Genomic DNA, 20424 nt, shown 5'->3' on the forward strand with positions numbered 1-20424 from the left:
ATGATTTTGAATGAAAGAAATAACTGAATAATATGAATTGAATAAGCAAACAAGAAGTGATCAGCATATTTCAGCAATGGAATCAGCAGAACGAAATTAATTAACAAATAATAAATTAAATAATGGAAATATACAGACAGAGAAACAATGACATGAAATATTTCAAAGGTAGAATATGTTAGATTGATCAGCCTAACACACTCATTTTATACATGTATTTTCATTTATGTAAATAGAGAATTTATGTTATCAACAACGGAGACTGTAATTTTATTTCTAATTATTTACAATTCTCAATCCATAAACTTTTCGAAATATGCGGGCAATTACTCTTTCTCTATCATTATCATACTCCAGTAAATTTGATGATTGCTTTCTTGTCAGTTTAATCGTGAAAAGATTATTTGTGACAAGCATCACATTGGACAAGTTCCGTTGACACATCTGTTTTTGTGTTATCGAGCGCAAAAAGTATGGTCATCGCTTTTTTTAAAGATTTAGAATTCATATTAGATAATTAATGAGTAAATGAACTTACGGTGAGTTCGTTTAGAGGTTTATATGATGCGAATAATTTGTTGATTAGTCTAATATCACTGCTTTCTGACTTCATGTAACTGTTCCGAGTTAATTTCAGTGCTTTCAATTCTGAATTTCTTATTTCAATAGATCTTTTTCTTTGTGCAAATTCATGATCTGTACTCGTTTTTTTTATTTGTTCTGCTATCAATCTTTAAACAAATTTTTCAAACAATCAATTCTTTAAACTTTATTGTTCAACAAATTAACTCGAATTACATCTCAAAACATAAGTGCAAAATTTGTTTTCGTTTTTTTCTACTAATTTATTTCATTTGTTATTTGTTTATTTGCGTCCTACCGAATTCATTTCATGTTAATTTTCTTTAAATGATATTTCGAATCATTCATTAATTGTTTCTCACTCAAAGATTTTCTCATTTCAAAAATTTCATATAGAATTTTTGCTTATATTTAATTCTTATCCCTTCTCCTTTATTATTCCTCGCGTTTCTAAGCAATATAATTTTTCCAAATTATGCAAATTTCAGAATATCCAGACAAATATGCGTGCAATGATTGGTAAAGCTATTATAATTACTTTAAACTAAGCAAGGGAAAAGAAAATGAGTGATCCAGACAACGGCGATACAACGCTACTTTGGGTCGGTAGTCTTTCATGATTAAAAAAAGTTCAACATTCAAAAACAAATGAGAGCGGGGAGAAATTTATTTGTTTTCCCTTGATATACACCGATGCATTATAACTTAAACTTTTTATTTATTTATTTTTTTTTTTTTGCCAAAAATATTTAATCATCTGAAAATCAGTAAAGCTTGTAAGCTTATCTTCTTAACGAATACAAGGAAATGATAAGATTCAGAATTTGAACTTTAATGTTTGAAAAGTAAATTATCTCTTTGGTCACAGATGATAACAATTTACTACTCAACTTTAGTCTTCATCTCGTTCCACGCTTGATCATCATTCCACTCCTGATATTGGTAATCTTCATGCGTCACCTGCACCATCTAATATACCCAGTCTGGCAAACAGACAAATTCAAAATTATCGCAATTCAAATCGATCCTTCACTCGACCATATTCTACAAAAACAGTATTCTTTTACAAGGAAGGCGACATTTATTTTGCGGTAAGTTACTCGTATTGTATCATAAAAACGGTAATGAACAAAACCGAAGCTTTCAAAAAAAAAAAAAAAAAAGAAAAAAGGATCAAAACATTTGACTTCTTGATTTCTCTAAAATTCAGTGAATTATAAATGAGTTTTTGGATTTTGCTGAAAATGAAGATTTTAATTCATTTTGCTTATTGTTTTGAAGGGACTTCGTGTACCAGTATCAAAAGCTCGATATCGTACTATTGAATCATTATTGGATGATTTGAATAGCAACATTTCGATGCCGTTTGGCGTCCGTCATTTAACTACGCCGCGTGGAAAAACGATTATCAAAAATATTGATCAACTACAGCACCATGGACGGTTAGCTATATTAGTGATGATAAACAATTACATTATCTCCTGGCTCAACAGCTAAACCGGTTTTGTAAGTTATAGAACTGAAACGGAATGTGTCAACGTTGACTGGATGGAAATAAAAAGAGTAATGAACTCACTGATCATATCATATTGTTTATGTAATTTATCAGTTCATATGCAAATATATGAGTATAATTATTAGAATTGACAGCCGTGATAAATAAAAATGATAAGCTTAAGATGAGTGATGTGCTTAACTGATTCAAATATGAGAATGGAAAAGTGCGCTTAACTAAGGATTAGCATTTGATTCTGTAAAAATGTCAGTAAAAATTTTCAGTAAAAATTTTAATTTTAAAAGATGTCAGTAAAAATTTTAATTTCAAATAGGCGGAAAAACATGGAGTGGAATTATTTTAAGTGCCTGCTACATGGTAGTTTGTAATATGGATGGGAATTAATTAACCAAAGCACGCAGAAAGATAAGAGACTAGCAAGTCTACTACTTACTAGTAAACAAAAGGGTGACATTTCAAGTTAGTAGGTATCAAATACATGACACATCACTTAGGTACTACAAAGAAGTATGTATTAAGAAAATGAATTAAAAAGTGTGTCCATCCAATCAGTTACGTTATGTCACGCTACTCAATCTCGTTTATCTTATCATCGAAACTATTAAAAAATATTACGTGTGTATTACAAAAAAATTATGCATATATTGTCATCAAATTCTTATCAAATCAATTGATTATTTTTATCGGTGAATTTAAAACATGCGTTTCAGATATATAGCATCTTCCTTCAAAACACCACGACCGTTGAATTTATTGATGGTTGAGAAAATTCAGAGAATTCGCCAAGCTAATCGAACACATTTGCCTCACTATTATCGAAATAATTGGTTTAATTATCGGAAAGTTAGAATTTCATAAAATGTCTGACACCTCTGATGCACTGCAACTAAAATTTTATCAATTGATATTTCATTAGTTAATTCCTTTTTCTCAGAAAAAAAAGAAAATTTAGGAATTAGTTTGCAGCAAAACAAAAATGGACGTGCAAAGATACCGCTGAAATTATCGTCTGATCCTGCAACATCCAAACAGGTTCATTTCTTTCTTCATTATTCTTTTATAATCAATACTAGTTTTTAATATTTTATAATTTAAATTTCACTAAGATTCGTCTTTTGAAATTTTCATTTTCCTAAAGTATTATTATTTGAAAGCCTTTAATTTGAAGAGTGATGGATAAAATATTTATTCATATAGTTAGTTAGCTATTAGTGTTCTAATTCATTTTATCACCCTGACAACTTTACATCGATCATTTTTTCCCTTAATCATATGGCAAGAAAAAATAATGAATGTACTAAATTTAATCATTCATTCTCACTAAAATAAAATTGTTTATTAAAATTTAATCTTGTGTTTAGCTATTTTTTGTCTTAAATGGCAAACCTTCGCGGATTTATCGAACGCTGCTCAATCCTCTTCGTCAAAGGACCATCGAATCGCTGCTGGAAGAAGTTTCGGAAGGTTTACAGGTGAAACAAAGACTTCTCATTACGATGAAAATTGCTTGATATTATATTATGCAATAGTTAATGAAACATAGGCTTAAGGCACAAGGTGCATCTTAATCCAAATTAAATTATCGTATCTATTAGCTGTGACATTGTTGTTAATTTAAGATTGGAAAACTTAATAAAGCTTTCTGCAGCATCAAATCTTTTGGAACTCCTAAATCAATCGGATTTTAGATGGCAATTTTCAAACTGTATACTTATTCCGGTAAGAGGATTATAAGTATTGATGAAATTTTTTTGTTAAATGAAACTCGACTACTTGCTGTACCAAGGAATGAGCGACCTATGTTTCGGGAAAGTATGTTTCCAATAAGTATACCACAACTACCGCCGATTTCAAAGATGACGTCACCGAGTCTTTTAGGACAGCCTACTATCGGTAACTTTATATTAAATTAAGTTTGTATGTCATATGAAAATAAGATTTCGTTCTTTGATATTACGTAAAATGCATTTCGCATTAAGTACTTTCCCCCGTACGAATGAATTTGTTCAAAGTAAATTATGTTCTAGCTAAGCAAACAGTCCAGTCCGCCTACCGGGAGAACTCAATTGAGAGACCTCAACGGGTGGTAAGCAGTAAAATGATGCCCTTAACTTCGATGTCTCGTTTGAGTAAACGAAATAGCAACGAATCAAAGAATACACCATCGGGAAATAAAATAAACAAATGTTCGTATTTTTCAAAATTACCAAAATTCTTTAAGTGTGAAATTTTGTGATATGCAAATTAGTAATTATCATTAATTTTTCCTCAGAAATTTCAGCTTCCCTGGAAGCTACGCAGCACCTACCAGCTTTGTCACTCTCACAAAAGCCGCCACAAATATATGAGGAAGAGACAATGCTTGAAAATGTGGAAGATTGTAGTGATCAAGTGAACAAGCTTACAGCAAATGATAATCGAAGAGAAGTGTCACGTGGAAGTAAACTGACAGAACCGGACAATGAGAAGGAGACCGAAGACGTAAAAGAAGACAAAGGAAGTGAAGAAGAAAATGAAGCCAATGAGAAGAAAGAGGAAGAGGAAGAAGAGTTGGTACAAAATAATGAAAAAAGTCAGATTTCGGAAAGATTATTTGATTGAATTTTCTTCATTCTGCAGCAATTATAATTGGTTGAGCTTTCATTTTGAGACAAACATAATTGAATGAATTGAAGCGATTGTAATTGAAGATCACGAAAGAGAAGAAAGAAAGGCGAGCGATACAGCCGATACCGGACAGTCCGATTCGGCAAAGGAAGAAGTACCGGAACTGATGCTTGCAACATCTAATGATCAGGCATTTGATAACGATGAAACATTTTCTCCTGAAGCTAATTTTTCACCTAGCACAAAAGAAGATGGTTTGTTTGATATGAATTTAACATACAGCGGTTTGATTTGTTGGACTAAAAAATTTTCATCATTAATGACTTTATCCTGGAATCAGTTAATGCTGTTATCGTTGCACATTCCATCATTCTTAAATTAATTTAATTAATTTACAAATAAGTTTATAGTAATAAATTGGTTTATATTAATTAGTTTGTAATACTATCTAGTATTACTTTATCACGGTTACTAAAAAGATACCTTTCAGGTATGACTTATACAGTATCGGTAATTACTGGAAATCGTTGGGCGGCTGATACAGATCTCGACTTGTTCATTATTTTATATGGTGACTTAAATACAAGCGAGAAACATCTATTGCGACAAGATGTGAGCTGTTTCGTATATCTACGATAGATCAGATCAAGACAGTGCTTGATGGACATTCTAAAGTATTAGCTACAGCCGGTTAATCTACTTATCGGTGTTAACCAAAACAAATTATGAACGAAAACCAATCAGTAGACGGTTTTTTAAACATTATATCTCAATATCATAATAGCAAAATTTATATTGGAAACAAATATATCATTGTCATAAGTCGGAAAAATCAATTGCTAACAAATTCAATCATTTGGTTTTGAAAAATCAATCGATATTGCGATTTTCTAATATTTGATCAATAAGGAAACGAGGAGAGAGTGGGCATTTTTCCAACAATTCTCAATTAAAATGTCATGTTTTCAGTATATAAATTGGTTACAGACAAATGAACCAAAATTTCAACAGAACAGAATGGATTCCTTTCATATTGAGACGACGAAACTTGGATTACTTCAAAAAATTATTATCGGGCATGATCGTACTGGTTACGGTAAGTTCTATTCATACTGCTGTAAGTAAGCATATTTTTTTCTTCGATTTAAAAAGAAATTCGCAAATTTCAATTTGAACTTTTAAAATGTTTTAAAAATTTCCTAATAAAGTTCAGGAGTCGGAGTATATATTGAACGAGTTCTGGTTACCGAAAATATTGCTGATGGACGGCAGTATCTTTTCCAATGTGCCAAATGGTTGGACAGTGGTCAAGTGGATGGGAAAATTGAACGATCACTGAAGACAACGGCTTTTTGCTACCTTACTACTATCTTACACGATTCTAGATCTACAAGTAGGATTCACGATAAAGAATTTAAATCTAAGTTTGCAAACTTACAGATAGATAGTTTAACATTTTTTTTCTTAGATTAACATTTTCTCAAAAATAATCAAATTTTTGTTACGAGCGGCAGTTTGTACAAGTATAAATGCAACAAGTATTGAAAGGCTTTTGATATGCAAATATATTTGACTATGATTACGTGAAGTGACAGGATGACAGTCATCGTAATAAGTTCAAATAATTGCATGAAACATTTGCACAAAGCAAGAATTAGCATCACTTTTTTGTAGGTGGTCGTTGGGAGCTTATCTTGCATTCTGGCAAAGATGATGGTAGCGGTGCAACTACATCAAATCTGAATATAGTGGGTTATGGTAGCCAAAGTAGTTCAATGACAACAAAAATTTATGACAGTCGCATGGCAAAGGTGCCATCTTCTTCACTTGTGCAGGTGAATTTTAATACTTTTTTTCTAATTTCTATTGTGGCGGCGATTTTGGAGATCTTCGAGACAGCGAAAAGTTTTCAAGTAATTATTTTTACTCTTTTCTTACCAAAATTTTCCTCTGAACTTTGAAACCTGCTTTTTATTTCAAAAGAAGTCCTTCGGACAGGACAGTATTTCGAATAACTTCATTTTGATTATTTCAAATAAAAAAAGCACAATTTATAGGTGGATTTCGGTGAAATTGGAGATCTACTAAAAGTGAGAATTGAAATTGATGGAAATGGTGAAATGCCGAATTATTATTTGAATTATGTTGAACTCAGAGATCTGGATACTGAAGAACGCATGGTATCATATGTGAGAAAATGGTTGAAAATAGGTTGTGATGAGAAGAATTCGCAACCATTTCGAGAATTTCCAGTTTTCCGAGCAGCTTTTGAACCTTTAAATGGTAATTTTTAATTTTCTATACCAACATCAATATATTCGAAAAACAATGTATTAGGCTATTACAATGCTGTCATAGAAATTTAAATAGAAATAAAAAAATCGGTGTTCAAAATCATCTTCCATCAAAAAAGTTCTTTTAATTTTGACATATCCCCTTATGTTCTTATTTTGCAGTATTGTCTTACGAAGGGAAAATTAAGTTAAGTTCACGCAAACAGCGATTTCTGGAGAAACCTATCATATATGCAAGAATACTTGGTGAAATTGGTGAAACAGGTTGTTTTCCTGTTGATTTCAGATGTGTTTCGGATTTGAAGCAAGTGAGTTTATTTTATTCTTCTAGGTAAACCTTTATGCTAAATAAAATGTTGTACGATTGATCAGAAAGATTTACTGTATTTTACTTTTTCTTATAAGTTATGATTATTATTCATTATTTTCATAATATTTTTTGTCAACACCTGTAACATATTATTTAGGAACTTTCATTCAAAGCTGAAGCTGTTTCAGTTGGACGTATACAAAGTACGCGATTGTACGTCAAAATGAATGACATTGGTAAATTTATGGTCTCATTTTTGTTTTTGAAAAATTCCTGTAAAAAAATTTCATATTTGAAAGGATAAAATGATGCTAGAAAAAATTGATAAATGCTAGTTATGCTAGTTTTCAATGAAAATATCTTCTTGGATACTTTTTAAAGGAAACGAAATATATGAGGGTATACAAATGTTACAAGATATCTACGATCGACGACATATAAAGGTCTCAATGGCAAATGATTGGATCGCTGAGAAAGTAACCGTTCGTGAATCACATCACGCACCGTATCGTTACGTAATGGCAGTTAACCGCGTGAAAAGTATGGAAGAGGAGAATGAGAAAGTTAAAGAGGATACGTGTGACGATATTGGAGATCTTTTCGTTGAGCTTCTACTTTCTGGTTTCTATTTTTCTGAAGATTTTCTGAAGAAGCATCGTTTTATGGTATATTTTCGATGGAATATCCTAGATTTAGAAATTAATCAAATTTAACAATAGAAATGGAAGGCCTTTCAACCAAAATCAGTAAGAAAAAAGCTTTGTCGAGAAAGCAACCTCAATGGATTCTATCAATGACAATTGGTGAAGGCAGTACTTTAGTCCCAAAAGTAACACTTTGTGCAGAAAATACAAGTGCAGAGATGAATATCGTCGCTACTACTCCCATCGATATGATTATTACTTTTCAGGTACATGGATTTTTGCTTTTTTCGTATTTGTAGTAAGCTTTAAAGTAAAGCTTCATTATTAGATTGAAATTAAATTTAAAAAAGTTCGGATGATAGGGAACAGATTAGAACTTATTGCTCTCGAAGCTGGTAATTGACAGGATTCAGTTATGATCAGGTTTCATGCTAAAATATTGTTTCAATATGCGCTTCAAATTATTTTGAGCATAGTGATCCTCTGACTTGCTTATTTCCTTCCGGCTAAACTATTTCTATACTTATTTGAAGTATACCTAATCAACTTCATTACTTCCAAAAGTTATCCCATATTTATAAAATCAAAGTTTTGTACAGCAGAAAGCAGTAGACATTTCAACGATAATCAAAGTTAGAGTTGGTATCGATGATTCACAATATCTCAACTGTACTTCATCAAATGACGCTCAATTTAATGATGAAAATATCATTGAAATACAGAAGGTTCATGATTAATAATTATCTCTCTACATTTGTAACCTTTCAGTACTTCAAACTTTCAGCTACAACCCAGTACATGTTCTGTTCGGAAAATATTAGTTTATTTCAGATGAAGCTTTACGACTCTGAGAATGGTGATGAACTTCGATTTCCTGCTGTGAATACCATCCTTACATTGGAATCGGTTTATGAATTCCCAGCTGTCTGGCCGGATATCCCACCTATTTCAAGTAAGTTCCAAATAAAGCTCGAGCCAACTCAAAAGTATGTTGCTTGAATGCACGCAAAAAAAAAAAAATTCTTTTTTTGGTTGAATTTTCTGTCTTCAGAAAATTTCCGAAGTTTATGAACTTTGGGATTTAATTTTTTGTTGTATTTCGTTCCACTAATTAGCGAACTTTTTAAACTTTTCTGTCTAACAAAATATTTATGCCTAGTTTTTTGCTTTAAATCATCAAAATAAATTTTTGTTGTTGTTGTTGTTGTAGACGTTGTCTATATAATTACTGTAAATTCTGGTGAATCAAGTGCGGATTTTGATGTTTATCTAACATTAAATGGAACAAAAGGCGATACAGGTTTGAGAAAGCTAATCAATGATGACATCGATCCGTTTCAAGAGAAAAAAGTTCGTTAAATTTAACTTTTAAAATTTCCCACTTATTACCCTTCTTTTTTTTTGTTTATTTATTTCTCTTTTCTTTACTTAATTAATTAATTAACATTAGAAGCTTATCTATTTTCAAAGTTACTGACTTATTTTGTAATTTACAGATGAGTAAATTTGAAGTTGAAGCTGTTTCTATTGGCGAGCTTCTGACTACCTCAATCGTAATAAAGAATGAAAACGTAAGTTTCACATTTTCATCATTTTCATCAAATTTATGCTTAATCGTCATGTTTCGATATGCTAACATGATGCGAATACACGTAGTCTAACGTAAAGAACACACTTCTATTTTCCATTTGCATACGTTTTGTCCTTAGAGATTTCTATCTGCAAAGTGCATATGTCTTCTCTTTCTGATTACTTAGAGACTAAATCAAATCGTTCATTTATATCCTTTCTTTGCTTTTTGTAGATTAGATTATCTTTGTTTTTACTAGTCATTCTTGGCTTGATTACCTGTCTCTATTTCCAAACATTTTTATTTTCAAAAATCGATAAATGCAATCAAATAGATCGACCATTGTTAGTGATCTGATAATTATGTGTCGATCCAAAGCTAAATGCGGCCAAATTCTGTTTTTGTTAGATTATAGCAAAGGGCACTGCTAACTAAACATAGCAATTGAAAAATGTAAGATTTAAATCATACAGTCATACAATTTTTTAGAACCTCATTAATATTGTAAAATTAATATACTTCAGCACAGTTTCAAATGGAAATGCGAACAAGTGCATATTCTTGACAGCGAGACAAATCTCTTTTATATATTCCAATTTAGCAAGTCAGTTCTGTTCATTTCTATTACTTTTAAAAAATGAAAATACTTTACTTGTAATGTAATGGAAACTGACCAGTAATGTGGTAATTCGGAATGCTTTTATATGAGAGGGAGCGAAAAAAGTTTGGAATGAAAAAGACTGAGCTAGATGCTCTGCTTCCTTCTAAATTCATCTACAATGAACTTCATTTTCAGGATGTTTACGGAAGAATTAAAGAGTCAACAGGTAAGCGCTTCTCGATCAACAGACGCCTTATGAAAAAGACACGCGTATTTCTCTGCTCAGCATAATGTAACACAGCTCAAAACTTATTGTGACAATCTTAAAATAACCAATGTGCCTCAATTTTTATTTTATTCTTATTGGTTCAGAAAGTTTGTCAGTTTGTCATTTTCACATCTTTTTTTTTTACTAAACATATCACTTTATTGTTGTAAAAAGAGATTAATACAAAAGGAAGCAATCACTGTTGTTTTAGTATTTAGCTAGAAGGTAGGTGGTAATGATACTACGCTAATTTAAGAAATAATATCTATGTTATTACTTAGTGCATTTAACCATTCTATCTTGAAAGATGCGAATGAAATTAAATTCCTAAATTCTAAATTAATTAAAACTGTAAATGAATCTTAATAGTTCAATTTCAAGTTATTTCATTACTGACCTTGAAAATAAGGTTTCAATAGTGTAATTATATAGACTTTTTGAATTTATATTGAAATCTTAAATTTTAGTTAATATATATATATATATATATATATATAATACAAAACTTTGATTTATATGAAAAAAAATGAGAAAAAATTGGGAATCCCGGAATAATTGATTTTTTTTAAACTAGTGCAGGAAGAATCAGTCACTTACGAAAAAAGCATCTCATAAGAAATGTTAGCAAAATTGATCGAGTGACAGTAAATCAGTGGCCTATTTTTCTCCATGAAAAGTGCAAAGTATTTTGTTATTTCCGCTTCTGAAAAAGATTTGCTGCTATTATTTCAACCACTTCAATCAACATTTAAATGCAACGAAAAATTAACACGTTGCTTCAATAAAGTTCAAATAAAGCTTGTCACAAGAGTGATGAATTTTTATTGATTCGAATATATTAGAAAAAAAGAAAAAAGGACAGTTGTTTATAAAATCCAATGTGAAAGACGATTTTTGTATTGAAAAAAAAACTCATCGTCTTTGAGAATAACTATGAAATATTTTTAACGATAGGTTATTGATTGATCGTATAAGATAAAAATTTTAGTTGACATTTTTGAAAATGATGAAATAGAAATGAGAGGAGAGAATATGACACAGAGAATAAAATTGATTGTGAGAAACGTGCATGGCCTCAAATTCTTCCGTTATTACTTCTGATCGTGGTTTCGTCTTATGTTTTGAATTCAAATATTTTAAAAAATGTTAGCAATGACTGAAGTCAATGTAATACTCTGGATGAGTAGATGAGCGTCTCCAGAGAAGACATACCTGATCATGAAGAGCAAGATATTTTCTTTTGAGAGATTTCTGGATATTTGTGTAGGGATTTCAAGTAAACAAGAGCAAAAACCTAAGATCAAATTTTAAATAAGTTCAAGATATAATAGGTATAGTAGGTAATATCTGTGATAAGTATGATAAGGTAGATAATTGGATGAAAGGTAATGCGGAGTTTGTACAAGGAGAATTAGGGGTTTAGATTTATAACTTTCGAAAACAATTTTCTAGACAATACTTTGGTAGTTTTCCACTCGAACATCATTAACTATGGAAAGAATTTTAACTAATAGTAAAAGTTAAAAGTAATTATAGAAATCTAATCTCATCTCGGTTCAATTCTGCAGTTATTTCCAATGTGCTACTACAATAATACAGTATAATAACACAATCGTATAGTGTATTAAATTATGTGGTTACAGTTTTTATTTCTTTTTCTTCTTCTTATTATTATTATTATTGACATGTTTATTATTATTGTTGTTATTATTATTCTTAAATTATTATTCTTATTATGCTCAAAAATATTTATTATTATTAATTGTTGTTATCACACAAAAAATAAAATTTTTTTTTTATAATACGAGATTATAGTAATGATTATATGGAGTATCAGTGTAATTAGTTATTTACGATAATCAATAATTATAATCATGAAAAAAGAGTAAGAAATCAACAACTCTTAATTTATCGCTTTTCATGTCTCACACAAATTAATATATTGGTGAACAATGAGCTCTACCCACCTTTTTGCTTATAACTTATTGATCGGTTCATTGAAATTGATGTATACCTGAGGAACTGATCGGGTACAGATGAATGACTTGTTGTAGACTCGCTTTTACCTCATTATGTGATGTGTGCATATGGCAATATAAGAGCACGAATTATAAATGGTCCTGTTTTCTCTTGTTCTGTTTAAAAGGTATAACGGTTTTTGCTTGAAAAATGACTGCAAGTGGTCGTTTGATCCAATATGAATGCAAATAACAAATAGATAGACAAGAAGCAGTTGAAGAAAAGGGGAAAAAGTGCTACCAAAGAAGCATTCTAGAATTCCAGGCTCTTTTTCAGTTTGAAAGTGTTATGTTATGAGGACAGCTAAGATAAAAGGACAGAGGAGATAGAAAAACAAAAAGCCTATTCGTAACTTTAAATGCGTATTGGCAGTAAGCACTCATCTATTCCTTTTGGCTCAAGGCTTTCATTTTCACTGAGATTTATAAAGTACTGAAGCTATGCTTGAAATTATGATGTTATGTGAGAGTGTAAGCGTCTTATTGACATCTGATTACAACGTGATTGGTATAACTTATAACGCTTTACTCAATAATAACTTGTTCAATCATTGACTTGTTTTATTTGTGTTTGGAAAGGATTTTATTATTATTTCATTTCTATCTTATTTAATTATTTTCTAGCTGTTTGTAGTATGACTAATAGGTACAATTTGAAAAGTAAAATGAGTTAGTTTCACAGAAGGAATAAAGTCATTGCTTCATTTCTACATATTAGTTGCACTAATTTTGACTTAAACGATCTCTCGGACTTTTCCAGGATCTCAATTTTTGAATTTCTGATTGGAAGATGACTTCATTCAATTATTAGACTTTTATGCTTGTAGTGTTTATCTTTTACTATCTGTTTGCTTCTGTCTATATAAAATGATGTATGTCGTTTTTCTGTATATTATATCTGTAATAACACATCTATCGTTCTTACAGCTATATATTAATTTATCTATTTAATCGTATGATTTAGTAAAGTAATAATATCTAATACTTTTTGATAATAATGATACATTTGCGGTGGACTATCAGATTTTGTTGATGAGAGTCACAGACATATACTTTCATTAATTTAATGCAGCTGAAGAGGTCTAGTACTGATTGATCAGCAGATCGATCACTGAAATGGTCGATAGATGAAGTGCTCAAATATAAATACAATCAAAGCTAAACTACTTTTACAATCTTAAATGGAATAGTGAGAAGTGTGACACTGATGAGAGAAGTGAAATAAAGAATGAAGTAGCCGGTCGAGGAATGTGACACGTCGTGCAATGCAAATTAGCTTCTTATTTATTTCTGTCTATACATTGCACGTCTCTTTTATCGGGAGTTATGCATAGGTGTCTGTGACTGTGTATGCATGTATGTATGTGTATGTTATGTGCGTGTGTGTGTGTGTGTGTGTGTGTATGTGTGTGTGTATGTGTGTGTGTGTGTGTGTGTGTGTGTGTGTGTGTGTGTGTGTGTGTGTGTGTGTGTGTGTGTATGTGTGTGTATGAGCATTTTGCTAAACTGTGCCCGGTTCATTTGATAAACTGGGCTCAATGGAATAGGGTTTCTGGCTAGAATAATGGACTCAGAGAGTGTCTCTAACCATCCGTTACACATCCATAGACATGTCACCTTATAAATTCAAAATTCAGCTTTACCAAGCCTTACTATATATTTTTCTCTGGACTTGTCTAAATGCCACTCCTTATTGCCTTGCCTTACACACTTTTCTACATCCTATGACCATTCATTCAGGCCTTTCTCTCTTATTTGTCATACGGCTTGAAGCAATGTGATACTACCGTGAAGTTGCATCATTCAATTTAATTTTATTTCCCTGTAAATATTTATAATCTGCTCTATAAGTTTCTGTCTGTCTCTATCTGCCTGCTCTAATAGTTCAATTCACAGGAGAATTTCTATGCAGAAATATCTTCTTTGATGTATGAATGGATGATTCAGGATTTTATCAATGATCTCTTCGAGATCTATCTGATCTCCGATCCCAATCCACAAATTATTATATCAATTTTGCAACTATCGAACTGTTTACAAAATTACAACCAGTTTAGCTCTTTTAAAAGACCATTTTTTACGATGAAAATCTCTTCTTCCAGAAAATTTATGATATATCTTTAGCCAACTCCGAGAACAATAATACTTTACTGTGGATTTTAAGGATAATTGTTCCATTGGAGACATCTTTCTGAACAATTAAATGAAAGTACAGAAGAATTCGTTTTTATTCTTCAAAAGAATTAGGACATATACTTAATTTGCTTCTACATCTTAAATTTAAATCTGAAACGATCTTCTTGATAGAGCTATGTGCAACTTTTATTAATGCATTAATACCTCAATGATCACCTCTTCTTTAAATTATTCCCAATTCGTTGATGGTACAATATTCTTAGCAATTTTTTGCTGACTACAAGATTCTCAGGTAAGAAATGAGAAAGTTCACTTTTATATCATTTGCATACACAATGTGTTGCTAGTAGTGGAAAATGTTTGTAGTTTGTTGCTTTTATTATCTTTTTGCTTGAGCAATCACAAAAGAACAGAAAAAAAAAGAAAAAAAAAAGTTGGCATTTTAATTAAAAGAAAATTTTTATTATTAAATAGTTCAAAGATGAATATTGTGTCTTAAATACTCCTATCCTATTAAGAAATAACTTCTAAAATGGAATAAAGATTAAAATATACACGAGATGCCAGAATATGGATTATCAAAGAAAGCTTGCGTGATAATGAAAGTATCACTAATGACAACTGGCACGACTGCTAGTTTAGACAGCATAATTGGGCCACTAATTTTTGGCTCATTGAATTCATTTCTTAATAAAAAAAATTTTTTAGCACAAGAAAAAATGAAATTTTGAAAAGTAATCATTTGATAAATGTTATTAGACGTTTATTTATTTATTTATTTTTTTTTTTGCAAGTATTTGTTAATAGCAATGTTAATGAAGAAAAGATTAAGAAGTGAGCTTTACGTACTTTCCTATTCTCAGCATCCTCCTAAATAAATATTTAATTGCTCTTTCACTTATATCTCACAAAAAGTAAAAAAAAAAAGTTCCATCACATAATACATTACCCTGAATATATATATATACTTACCCTGAATAACTACTGCTTTCCCATTCCTTTCCGTTGCATATGTCAAATGTTACGCTGTTCGATGTATTATTATTATTCATTTATACCAGACAAATACCTGCCTATTCAGCCTTTGATTGAAAAATTAAATCCCTATATTTATATATTTAAATGAGCAGTAATATGTTTTCATTTTGATTGATCTTTTAATATGATTGACCTGATGAACATGTATGCCTTGATCGTTTCAAGTTTTAAATATTCTCCTGAAAAGTTCCTAAAAATAGACGGAATTATAGCTTCAATTTTAAAAATTTTTTCAAAAATATGGAACTGTGTAAAAATACGGATTTCTGTTATCTTGATTTATTTATAGCTTAGTGACTAAACATGCATTTTAGCTACACAGGAGTTAATCTTGTTATTAAGGAAATCTTCAAAGAGTTAATCTATTTGTCAAGGAGATCCTTAAACTGGTGCCGTAGTATCATTATGCTCCATCCTCCACTGCTTCATATGAGTCTTTTGTTTTACGTGTTTACTTCACGTTTGAATAGATAATAAACGGAAACTACTGGATGATTTCTGGCAACCCAAAGCGGCTAACCGGAAGCAATCAATTCTACAGGACACATTATTATTCGTTTGACCGACATACAGTTATTTTTTTATGATACAATGGTTTTTTCCTCTGCACCTTGAATTTGTATTAGTGCTTTAACATGACACCGTGACTCTCAATTCTGATATTGCAGAACAACATTACATGAAGGCTTTAAATATATATAAGTGACAAAGTAAATGTTGCTAAAAGATTTCATAAAGATGTTTTACAGCTTGAAATAATCGTGCTTTACAACTTTTGCTAGTACAGATGCGACCGTCGGTCTAACCAATCTGAAATTTAATTTTACTAGTTTATCAAATGACTGCAACTAATTTACGCTAGTGAGAGAACTGTTAACATTAAAGAAAATCATATCATAAAATTAAATCTGCTTCCTTATCTTTTATCCTGTTCTTATTTCCTCCCATGTAAATACGTAGCATATTTTGAGCACATGACGGACTGCAATAACCTATATGTCAAGCATATCACTTGTAAAATATTTTTAGGATCAGTTACATGCTTCATGACTGAATTTATTACTTAAAACTATATTATTGAACCTATTACGGTTGCATGGTCATATGGAGAAATCAAGGAGTCTACTAAGAAACAACTACTTAAAATGGGATAACCTTTCCATATTTAGCTGCGAAATTCTCTACTCTGAATTCCGGCTACTGGAAAAGCTCTGCAGAGATAATCCACCACAAGGAATATCTGAAATCCACTCTACTTGAAGCTGAAATCTATCATTTTACCCTAGACTGCAAATGTTGGGTACTGCTCGTGGTGTCTCATTAGGTTTGGGGAAAATAAATCTATCAGCCTTGGACACCGGTTTACAAAGTCGGGATGGTTACTTGAGGGCCAGACGAAAACGAGAAAAAGGACGACGCAAAATTACAACCAAGAAGCATGTTCATATTGAGGTAAAACTGCTCAAAATTAATTTGATTTCATTTTAAAAAATTAACTTGATTTTTGTCCAATTCCACAATATGTTATTAATGAAATCAATGTAGTTCTTTGATTTCATTCGCAGTTCGTAGTATTTTCAATAGAATGATCACCTACTGCTCAGCTCCAACTATCTCGTGACAGTGCTATTATCCATCATCTAAGGAAAAATAGGAATCACACATCCTATTTGCCTTTCCCGTCGGTTAAAGTGAACTGCCCAACCCCTACCCAAACTGATACCTACAGTTCATACATCACATATAGCCCTTCTAAATCGATTTAGACACTGTTTCGAACATGTTTGGATCACTCTGAGTCACTATGAAAACTAAGTCCGATGAGTCCGACTATGCAGCGGTGACGGTCTCGAGATGAAAGCCATCTCTTGCATTTCATGAGTTTCAAGAATGTCATGCCAAAGCAGTCCCTTCCGGTCCGGTCTAGTAACTGATCCATTTCACATATGATGTTGCTTCAATTATTCTCAACTGTTCTTGCCTAATTTGAACCGCTTATTCTCTTCACGTCTCTTCACTATACTATCTCTCAGCTAAATAGCTGTACTTATTTGGTTTCTGAGTCATCACTTTCTTGTAAATTGCTCTAATTTCAAGATATAAATTTCACTGATGTTAAAGAGTTCTAAAAACCTCAGTTCAGGAAGGACATCCGGATCACAAAAAGAGGGTAAAAGAATAAGCAGATGCTTTTCTTTCATGAGGAAATCATCCATTTGCTTTCTATCAGTTTCCCTTCAATTCAACTTAAAAGCAATCTTTCATAACTATCTATCCAAAACTATAATCAGATATTGCTTCTATATGAGTGAGTCATTTCCCTTTTTAATTACATTAAAATTATGTGACATCTATTTTCCTCCATTATCTATTTTCCAATCATTAGACGAAGGAAATAGATAGAACTACAGTGAAACAGTAGATGCGAAGAAATGTTTACATGAAATCCTAGGCCTTACTTCCTCTACTTAACATTCATCTGTTCATATTTATTTACTAGTCTAAATGTTCCCTAACATCTGTTCTTCATTTTCATCAAACTTTCGCTAACCATTACTGAACACTGTTAATTCTTCGCAATCCTCTTTACTCATCATTTCTTGTCTACGATCAGCAAATTCTATTAACATCTCACTTATATATATACATAAATACACATCGAGTGAAAATTTAATTTCATCCCATCAAATATGTTTCTCTTTCCTCTCTTTCTTCTCTTTATTCTGTCTGTAGCTGATATCCTACTTAACAGACTTTTTTGTTATCCGGATTAAGTGCCTCCGAATTGTGTCATATTCTTCGAATTTCAGAAATTTCAGAAATCTCATCTCTTTACCTGGCCGCGGATCTCAAACTTGGCTGCTAATAATGTAAAAGTTCTTTTTTTTTTTGGAAGGAATTGAAAATTTTTACTTGTTAATCAACTAAACAATAATTTGTGAAGTGACAAAATTAGCAACAAAATAAAAAGAAATTCAGCTATTTGCTGAAATTTTTGAACAATATCGGTTTCCGAGCGCGATAGTTTTCTTGTTTTTCTCAAAGAACTTAATCAGATCAGTCGTAATAAATAAATTTTGAAGAAATATATGTCTTTTGTTTATATATGTCGTTTAAGGCTTGTAATTTAAAATTTCACTTTTAAAGTTTTTAACTTAAATATCTCATTTTGGCCTGGACCCATTTAATCCGTATTTCCTTCAGTATTCATATTCTCCTTATAAATTAATTAAAAAGGTAAGATAAAGGAATCGTCACATTTTCGAGTGATTTTTTGCGTAATTTCCAAATCTTTCGTTTAACAAAATTAATATATTAATGTGTAGAAATGTTTATGATTATCAGCTGCAAATGCAATTCAGCCTACTTTTAAACTAGTCACAAAGATCCGTTCCTATAGACCGTCTTTCTCATCCATCCAATCCTTTTGATTTCTTCTTCTTCCTTCACCAGCTCTTTCTTCTATTATCATTCCAACACATTCATTGTGAATTCAACTAATCGTTTTGCATGAGATTATTTAAACACTGCCATCTCAAACTACAATAAATTAATTCACTGATGTCCATCTAATGGTCATTATGTCAGTAGTAGTATCGATGACCAAAAAAGATTGACCGCTGGCAATTCTTACTATTACAAGCAATGAAATGAAATATGGCAGCAAACAATTTAACCTTTTTTTGTTGCTGAGAAGAGGACAAGAAGCCAAAGTCTTCAATTTTTCCAACTTTTTCTTATTGCACTATCACCTCCCCATCCATATTCTCATTTCCATTATTTACACTATTTCAATAATGTGTGAATGATGCGTCCATGGGATAGCTACCATTAGCTATTTTAGTATGTAAACTTTTTCCTTCAATACTGAGGAATGAATTGTTGTACTTCTGTTTCATTTTAACACTCTCAATTTAAATGGAAAAAGTGATTTTTAAAATGAAACAAGTAGCTTGAAATTGTCAAATTACAGGGCTACTAGAAGTGAGAGTGTGTATTTTATTTATAATAGTTAATTAAACTTGTTCGTTTATCGGCCTACCATGAGTCCATTGTAAAAATATTATTTTTCGAGACGAGAGATCATGAGAGACATAGTTAAAGAATTTGTTTCGTTGACGCTTGGGATCACACCTGAAAAGAAGCTTAAATCGCTTAAGACATCATGATTTATATATTTTTCTTTCAAAATAATTCATAGGAAGCAGTGGAAAAACTAAGAGTTTAAAGAACGTTTGGGTACGACGAATTCGCCGTTCGATTCATTTCTTTACTTGTTTATTTTGTTATCTTTCTTCAACAATTCTTGTTAATATCTGTTTATCTATCCAGTAATAACTATTCCCTCAATCTCCACATTCACTCTCTTCGCAGTCTTTTTCCCTGTCTGAAGTCCAAAGCCTATACTTTTGTCCCATCCCTTCGAGTAGTTACTACGGTTTCCGCCTTTCAAATTCATTAAAGTAATTAAATTGATCGAAATTACACCAGTTTAACTTCTTTGTACTTTGATAGGGAATTATTTTCGAGTCTATTGCTTTCGTAGTCACATCCATTTTTATCTATTTTGTCTCCTAATATTTTCATTTCTCTGTCATCCTACTTTTCTTTCAACCTCCATTCGACGATATATCGAGTAATTTTATTCTTTTTTGCTTTACCAACAAAATCGAGTTTTCTGATAAGATTCAAATGTTTTTAAAACCTAGACAAACAAATAAATGGTGATCGTTTGCTGATGTCGCTTACTTGATAATCCAATCTATTCTGCTATTTTCGTCAAAAGTCCCAACAACGGAAAAGTGTTTTGTCGAAAACAATTTTTGTCAGAAAATTCTGG

At 31.3% G+C, this 20424-nt stretch overlaps 1 protein-coding gene across 1 annotated transcript; it reads left to right on the forward strand.

Moving 5' to 3' along the window:
• Positions 1 to 1145: 1145 nt before the first annotated feature.
• On the forward strand, positions 1146 to 10383 carry Bm3646 (Doublecortin family protein; the record flags this gene model as incomplete). Its single annotated transcript, XM_001898573.2, has 25 exons — positions 1146 to 1184; positions 1479 to 1673; positions 1864 to 2024; positions 2809 to 2941; positions 3065 to 3130; positions 3460 to 3570; positions 3787 to 3991; positions 4126 to 4284; positions 4380 to 4670; positions 4774 to 4959; positions 5196 to 5317; positions 5693 to 5801; positions 5919 to 6098; positions 6380 to 6540; positions 6763 to 6988; positions 7162 to 7307; positions 7467 to 7545; positions 7691 to 7930; positions 8029 to 8219; positions 8553 to 8678; positions 8785 to 8905; positions 9164 to 9303; positions 9450 to 9524; positions 10048 to 10127; positions 10320 to 10383. 25 exons carry the CDS (start codon positions 1146 to 1148, stop codon positions 10381 to 10383), a joined length of 3606 nt encoding a protein of 1201 aa, XP_001898608.2.
• Between the last annotated feature and the right edge of the window lie 10041 nt (positions 10384 to 20424).

This window comes from Brugia malayi (assembly GCF_000002995.4).
Source record: "Brugia malayi strain FR3 genome assembly, contig: Bm_v4_Chr3_scaffold_001, whole genome shotgun sequence".
NCBI classification, from domain to species: Eukaryota; Metazoa; Nematoda; class Chromadorea; order Rhabditida; family Onchocercidae; genus Brugia; species Brugia malayi.